This window comes from Ochotona curzoniae, unplaced genomic scaffold, assembly GCF_017591425.1.
Source record: "Ochotona curzoniae isolate NIBS_2020 unplaced genomic scaffold, NIBS_Ocur_1.0 contig_2754, whole genome shotgun sequence".
Taxonomy (NCBI): Eukaryota; Metazoa; Chordata; class Mammalia; order Lagomorpha; family Ochotonidae; genus Ochotona; species Ochotona curzoniae.
Genome location: NW_024465582.1, coordinates 30150284 through 30158915, shown reverse-complemented (window position 1 = coordinate 30158915; position 8632 = coordinate 30150284). Strand labels below are relative to the sequence as shown.

Here is an 8632-nt window from a genome sequence, read left to right as displayed (position 1 = left end):
CATAAGCTAGGACCAAAGTGCGCCAACTTTAGTTCCTAACACGCTGCCACCAGATGCAGTTCTAAAACCAAAGTGGTGCTCCAACTGTGCTAAAAGACCAGCCATCAATGGCACAAATGGACAAGGCAGCAGGCCTACAGTGCTGCCACCCCGAATGCTCCCAGGGAAGCAGTGGAGGACAGCCCAAGTACTTCGACCTCTGCCATCCGTGCGGCAGTCCCAGCCATTTGGAGAGTGAGCCAACATTGGGAAGAGCTCTCTTTTTGTCTTTTCCCTCTTCCGTTTGAATAATCTTTTAAAAAGAATCCATGGGGAAAAAGCAAAATCCCTGATGAAGCCTGTACTTCAAGGTTCCCATCTCCCTCTAGTTGGGATTTACCAGGGGAGCTGAAATTTTTGTTTTTGGATTTTTTTATATATATCCAGTGAAATAAGACCATTTCTCTCCAAAGGCAGATATTGAAAATTTCTTTTTTTCTACCTCCAGTAGGAAGGTGTTTCTGGTTTGGCTCTTAGTGCAAAAAGGAAAGGGACAATTTTCCTCTTTTCCTGTTTGAGAACTGGGTTCCCCTCGTGGCAGCCACTCACCCAGCAGGGCTCAGCAAATTTTAAACCATATTTTTATTCTTTATTTTCTTTGTGTGTGTGTTGTCCTCTATATCACTGTTTTTCATAATCTTCTGTCTGCTGATTCACTCTCCAAATAGCCACAGCAGCCCAGGACTGTGTCAGACTGAAACCAGGAGCTGGGAGCTTCATTCAGTTCTTCCTGTGGGTGCAGGGACCCAGAAACCTATGCCTTCTTCTGCTGCAGAGTTGGGTCTGAAGTGGAGCAGCTGGAACTTACACACATGCCAACATGGGATGCCAGTGTCTCAGGTGGCGACTTTCCTTGCTATGCCACAATGCAAACCTAAGCATTGTACATAGGGAATCTGGTATCCAAAGCTGAGTCACCAGACCTGTGAGTGTCCCCCATCCAGGTACTAACCAGGCCTGACCCTGCTAAGTTTCTGAGGTTAGACAAGATTGGACACATTCAGGGTGGTGCGACCATACCTGGACTTAGGAGTGTCAATCTCCAAACACACGTGGAGTTCTGCAGCAAATGTGGACATCTAGCATGTCCTGCTTTTCACTCTATTGTTCTTTTCAAAAGATGTATTTATTTTTATTGGAAAGGCAGATCTACAGAAAGAAGGAGAGACACTGAGAAAGTTTCTTCCAACCACTGGCTTACTCCCCAAATAGTCACGATGATTGGTTCAGCCGGAGCTGAACCAATCCAAAGCCAGGAGCCAGGAGCTTCTTCCTGGCCTCCCGTGTGGATGCAGAGTCCCAAGGCTTTCAGCCATTGTCTGCTGCTTTCCCAGGCCACAAGCAGGAAGCTGAATGGGAAGTGGAGCAGCTGGGACATGAACTGGCACCCATATGGGATTCCGGCACTTGCAAGTTAAGGATTTACCCATTAAGCTATCACACCAGGCCCACTGCTACTCTTCTGACTTTTCTGTGTTTTGAAATTTCAAAATAATTACAAAATAGAAATAGGGAGGAACAGGGACTATTGCTTTCTTAGCTGCCTTTTAAACAACCAAGAGTCTCCAAAATGCAGAAAATACATCATTTAAGGCTGATAAGGTGACATGGCAAAGTAATCCTTTACCTGCCACGCCTGCATTTCATATGGGCTATTTGTTTGTGTCCCAACTGCTCCACCACTTCCCATCCATCTCCCTGTTTGTTTATGGCCTGGGAAAGCAACAGAGATGGCTAATGGCCTTTGACCCCTCCACCCATTTGGGAGACCCAGAGAAAGCTGCTGGCTCCTAGCTTTGGATCAGCTCAGCTCTGGCCATTGTGTCTACTTGGGGAGTGAACCAGTGGATGGAAGATCTCTTTTTTCTCTCTGTAAATTTGCCTTTCAAATAAAATAAATCTTAGATATAGGTATAGATATATAGATACAGTTATTTGCAGATGACAGCATAAAATCAGAGTTCATGTTAGTCTTAAGGCTGCCCCTTGGTAGACTGTTACACAAACACAAAATGTTCAGACGGCTGAAAAAACCTCTTCTCTTTGGGGTCTCACATTCCATAAACCGGATCCCCTGATTGGCCATGTCTGCTCCCTACATCCAAGTCATGACAGGGATTTCCTGAGACTTCTCCGACTAAAACTCAGAGAACAACGTCCTTCTCTCATGATCTTTTTCTAATTGTGGAGAAATCATTTTAAGAACGTGAAGTCACTCTGTGGAGGACGAAGATAACGAAAGAGCCGAGGACTAAGCAGCCAACAAGTCACCATTTGGAGGTCAGGAAGATGAGGAAGAACTGGCATGAGTTAACGTCTTAACAACACTTCCATCAGGGAAACAAACAAGACTGTCCTGGGTCAAACCATCTTCGTTCACCGTCTCCTGGCTACATATAACTTTAAAAACAAGGGATGCGAAGATTCATCGCTTGCCCTGGGCTGTCTCCTGCACTCACTCCTGCCTAACAGGTACAACTCTATTTCTGCTATCTGAGATCTAGTGTGTGCAGAGCTCAATTCTCTTTCTCCTAAATAGCTCTCTCCTTGGCATCTTTCCTACTTCAACCAATACCAACTTCTTCCAGTGGCTCAAGTTTGGAATTCTGTGTCTCTTTTTCATGTCATGACTAATATCAGGAAAAGGTTCAACTTTCCTAAACATGCAAACTCTAGCCTCTCACCAGCTTTTTTCTCCAACCCCACAGGGTCCTAATTCCATTTTTGTGGGGGGTAACAGGGGAGGTAGAGCTGGATTCTAGTAGCCTAATTTGTATCCCTGTTTCTCTCTTGCCAGCCCACCCATGCAAATGGTCATCTTCTCCCAAAAATCAGATTGCTTGATTTCTGCTGGGTTTGGATGCTTCAGTGAGCTATGAGGGCCTCTTGGAGCTGCAGCGTCTCCCGACCTCCTCCTCCTTTGTCAGCACACTCCATCACCCTGCACACCAGTCTGCAGATGCCTCTGCTGCAGATGCCCCACATTGCCACCTTGCAGGAACACTTGCTGCTCCTTCTGCTGTAGACATGTCTGCTTGACGTTGGTATGTCAGCGTCCTTACTTCCTTCAGAAGTCTGTTCAGGCTTCACCACTCTAGGGGGTCCTCCATGACCCTGCAATCTAACAGCAGGCTCCGTATCCCCTTTCTCTTATGACTTGCATCACCCAAAGCATTGTTATATAGCACTCTTTGGTGGGGTATGTCCCATGAAAATGGGCACTGAACTTTATTCATGAGTTCTTGGCTTTGTGCCTAGACTCAGGCCTGCTATACCCTATTTATTGTGGTAGGTGCACAAAAACATTGTTTGCTGAATGAACCATTCAGAATCCCTCTTCCAGTGCATTTCATCTGCCTGAGCTATACTGAACTGGTGCACAATTCTGCTTCCATTTTAGCCCAGTCATGGGCATTTTCTTTGTGATGACAGTGACAGTTGAAATGCCTGCACTCCAGATCACACTGCGTGGATTCCAGTCCCTCCTGCTCTGATGCCAGCTTCCTAATGCCCATCCTGGGAAATACCCAGTGATAGCTCAAGCAACTGAGTTCCTGTCACCCATGGAGACCACCCAGATTGGATTCTGGGTTCTTGGCTTCAGCCCGGTCCAGCTCAACATGCTACCAGAAGTGAAAAACAAGTATTTGGTTAAGATGCTCACGTCCACTGTGACTTTGGCCCTGGCTTCTAGCTCGAGCTTGCTGGTTAATGTGCATCCTGCAGAGCAGAGTGATGGCTTAAGTTCTTGGGTTCCTGTCACCCACAGGGGGCACCTGGACTGGCTTCCTGGGGAATGAATCAGTGGCTAGGTGCTCTCCCCAATAAACAAAAAATCAAAGCAAAAAAAAAAAAAAGACTCCAGGCATGTATTTCTTCTACCAGCTTGCATGAGTCATCTTAATGTTTCCCTGACTTCCACTGTGCACTGATTCCTGAGCCAGCTGCCATTCTAACAACTTCTTCACCCATTAAAGAAATAACATTTCCTAAAGACCTAGTATTTCCCAATGTTTCTACTGCACCACTGTTGTACTGTGGGTATAGTGACATATTTATTCAGCCGTCACGAAACACTCATTCACCTGAAACTTTAACCCCCATTCTCAAATGAAATCTCAATTGAGCACCAAAACGCAGACTTCCAGTCTAGCCCTGATTCATTCTTTTGAATTATCTAAGCTTGTCATTGTAATTTTTCCTTATTTTATTCAAATCTTAAGTTTGAAGACTTTTCTTAGCAGTAGAGCACTAGCGGGATAGGAAAACACATGGATATTGGGACAACAGCAACCTTCTAATCCTCCACCTCCAAGTGCCAGCATCCCATACAAGCACCAGATCATGTCCGGGCTTCTTCACTACCCATCCAGCTCCTTGCTTGTGGCTTAGAAAAAACTGGAGGATGGCCCAAAGCCTTGGGATCCTGCATCCGTGTGGGGAAACCTGGAAGAAGCTCCTGGTTCCTGGCTTTGGATTGGCTCAGCTCCGGCCATTGTGGCCATTTGGGGAGTGAACCAGCAGACACATCTTTCTGTCACTCCTCTCTGCAAGTCTTACCAATGTAAATAAATAAATCTTTTTTTAAAAAAACGTACGTATCAAATCGGTCTATTTGCTTGGCCACAGTTGTAACAAAGAAGTCAAAATGGTTGAGAAGTGTTGGCTAAAGCAGTGCTGGGGATGTAACTGCAGTTTGCTTGCTGGTCTTTGGTCCCTATTTTAAAGCCCTATGATAATCTCAGGATCTCTGGCAAAAGATTATGTCCACCAGAGATCTCAAAATCTTGGCTACTAGGAGCCCCTTTTTCCTTTGATGCCACTTCATTGTCAAGTGTGCCAGTGTTTCATGGACCCACATGAATCCTCCATTGCACAAACGCCAAGTCCTATCATGTTTTTGCCACACACACAATCATACCACATGTTAACTTCGATGGAGATGGGGTGTTACTGATATTTATACTGGGTGTTTAGCATTTGCCCTTTTATAATTGTTTTAAATTACATGTATGCACATACACCTCGCAAATGTAACATTTAATAATATATCAAGTACCAAACATCCTAAATTAGTTAACTGGTTAAATGACCAAGTGCACAGACTCTCCACACGATTACCCAAGTTGTGCCTGTGCTTTCTGACAGAAAGCAACCTTCAGGGCCTAGTTTCTTTCATCCCTGGGGTCCTACTCCCAGGACCTGGAAATCAGCATCTAAATACTTCCTGAACGAGGGAACACTGTATTAAACACAGAGATATGCTAATCACCGTGTCCCAGTGTAGTAAGAGGTAGACCAGAAAGGAGGCAGAATCAACTTTCAAAAAACTAATTTTAATCAAAACAAAAATTGTTGATCATTAACAAGTTTATAAAACAGTGATTTAGTTACATAAATAAATTGATATCAGTGTATCAAATCTTAATTACTTTCAACTTCATGAGCATGTTTACATGGGTGATGAAGTACAACCTTTTTTTTTTCTTTTTACCTATTATAATAAATAAAATGGAACGCATGAGATAGTTTTTCTAAACAAAAATACCTACAAACATACCTCTAGCATGTTCTCTAATGAAGGGAACAAGAGACACTGGACAACTTTTGCACCAAAACATAAAAATTGCTTTAAAAAGCACAAGGTTACAGAACCATCAGCTAAAGTAAAGACACTATACTGTAACCAAAATTGGTATTTAATAATATAATGGACAGTTTGGTAGTTAGATCTCCAGTTTGGTTATTTTAAAGCATTAAGACAAGGCAAGATAGAAGGCTGCTTCTGTTTTTTGAGTAATTCTAGAGAAAATAAAATATATTAAAAAGAAAAAGGAAAAGAAAACTGAAAAGTAGAACAGTCATACCTACACAACTTTCTGTCCTGCACGAAGTCAAAATACCTATGCAGAATAGATATATAATATATATAATGTTATTTGTGCACAAAGGTTAGCTTATTATTAGCTCACTGCAAAGGCGTAATGTATCATATGTCAATTGTTTTGGAAAACATTTTGTGGTTTGTGTCAAAAGGATATTTCTTTTTTTTTTTTTTTTAAAGTTTCCTAGGCTAGGAGGCACGAACCCCGATTCCGGCATACTGTATATGCTTAATGCTAAGGCTTGCTGCTCTGGCTGTATTGTTTTGTTGTCCCTCTTTAATCTAGTGCCTGTTACAAGCATGTGTGCTGTAGTGGTTGTTGTTGGTGCGTGTGTGTGTGTGTGTGTATACATATATATATGTATACGTAAGTTGTATAAATATATATACATATAGCGTTTCTCCAACAGATCTCAGTCCAACCATGCAATCCAAAAGGTGGCTCCGCACATTGCCAGGCAGGAAGTTCACCACCTGAGCCAACCCTGAAGCAAGGCGCACATGGAGTCCTTCAGATAGGTTTTTCTCTCATCAGTTTTTTTTGTTTTTGTTTTTGTTTAAAACCAAGCTACTGCAGCTTCAAGTATTTTGCATTACATAGAATATTTTTTATAAATTAGTTAATGTTATATTTTCAATATTCAGACATATACTATAATATATATACAGTACAATAAATGCTCTCATTTTTTTTAATTTTTTTTTTTTGGATAAATCCCTGAGAATGTATGTTGACAGTCGCTAAGTTTCCACATGCACAAGCATCGTGTGCCATGCTTCTGGACGAACAGCACTGCAAAGCCACGTGGGTCAGCCTTTTCACTATTAGTATTTCATTTTGTTGGTTTGTTTAAATATGCTGAAAATGTAAAGATGAGTTACAAAGGAGTAAAGCTGAATCCATTCGAGGTACTTATCACAGGATGGAGGTGTTTTGTTTGGTTTTTAAAGCCATTTCAATTTTTTTTTTTTTTTGAGGCTGTGAACGTATACAGAAAACAGGAGAGCTATGCGGACGTTTGCCACTTGACAACATATACTCAGTGTAAACCAAACCTTTTTAACCTCTCTCTCATACACAAACAGAAAAAAAAAAAAAAGAAGGAAAAGAAAGCTTAAAATAAAAGAAGGGAAAAAAGATTTTAAAAACACGCAAACTTTCACAACATGACAATTTAGTCTGCAAACGCAATAGAACTATACACATATAATACCGATGTGGCTCTGTTGTTTAAGTTAAAAAGGGTACAAAGGCAGGCTCAAGTAAAAACAAACCGTCCCTCCCACCCCCCCTCCCCACCCCCATTCATACAAGTTCCATCAACCGAACCTCTCCCGGACCAACATCATCAGTTTCTTTTTGCCTTTGTAGATTTGTTTCAGGTTGTCAATAAACTGTGTAAACTGAATGTGTCCATCATGCGCCATTAGGAAGGTCTCTCGGGCCTTGCTGAGGAATTCGATAAACTCACTATAGTGCCGGGGACTGATGTGCGTGAGTCGTGAGTGCGTCGTGTTGATGTAGGCCCCGATCGTGGCATCCAAGAGTTGCCTCAAGGGGGCCTTGTCCAGTGACATGAGCTTACCAGAGTTCCTCCTTCCGTGAAGTCCCACCATGCCAGGGGTGGTCAGAGTGCATCTGCGCAGAATGTCCGACAGTACCGTTGCACATTTGACACTTTTGACCACCAGAGGTATAATAGCTGCGAGCTCATTTTTACCAAGGGAGTGGCTAAGCGCGCAGGCCCACAAAACATCATTAATGGCAGGGTGTGTGTCCTGATTGTAGCTCAGGTTGAGATGGGTCATGGCCAGGGTGGCCAGCTTATAGGCCCTCATGGGGTACCCGCGGTGCTCCATGTACCGTGCTATGGTAAAGAGCTGTGTGTAGCTCATCCCGGTTGTAGCAGCGTCAAGAACAATTTGGTAAGCCGTCTCAAAAGCTATGTGATCCTTTTCGCAAAGGGTTAATGCAGAGAGGGCACAGTTCTGTGGGTCCTTCATGGCACACTGCAACGCGAGGGTCCGGGCACTGCTGGCCAGTTTCTCCTGCTGGTGGCAGTCTAGGTGGAGGCGGACAATGGTGCTATTGGACATCACGGTAGTTGCAACTATACTGGTGGCCTCGGTGGGAGTAAATAGTGTAAACCAGCTCTGCATGATGCTGTCCAGGGCATAAACACCTGCAAGAAACACAAACATGTCCGTGACTGACAAGCAGGCTGGCCAAAGACCTTGCCTTATTCCCAACTGTAAAAGCAATGCTTACACTGTTAACCAACACACAGCACATGAGCTAGGCCAGAACATCGTGTAAGGTAAGGTGCCTGGGGGCAACCTTTTAGACTATTTTAGACTGTTATTCAGGGAAGGGAACATGAACTTCCTATAACAAACGAATCCTCTTGGAAGCTGGCATCTGTACCATGCTGCTTGCTGTCTCAGTGGCCCCTTGCTATTGCCTTCTAGTCACCGGGACTTCGTGTCAGTTACCCAGTATGAAATCTGAAGCAGAAAAGACAGAAGCTTAATCTCACCAAGACAGAAACTTTACATGGAAGTTTAAAGTACACATATTTCAAAATTTCAAGGTGCATTAAGTCAAGCAGGAAAATGAGGCCCAGGATCAAGAGAAAACAAAGTCAGCGAAGTAGGCCACAGTAGATACGGAGGTTGGAAACGGCAGACACGTCTTCAAAAATCACCATC

General features: G+C 43.3%; 1 protein-coding gene across 1 annotated transcript in view; it reads right to left on the bottom strand.

Annotated features, from left to right (window-relative positions):
• Positions 1–5363: 5363 nt before the first annotated feature.
• Positions 5364–8632, bottom strand: part of ZSWIM6 (zinc finger SWIM-type containing 6) — a 159513-nt gene continuing 156244 nt past the window's right edge. Inside the window, exon 15 of the mRNA XM_040977586.1 lies at positions 5364–8106. Within this exon, the coding sequence (XP_040833520.1) occupies positions 7244–8106 (863 nt within the window). The 3' untranslated portion in view covers positions 5364–7243. The remainder of the gene's footprint in view (positions 8107–8632) is intronic.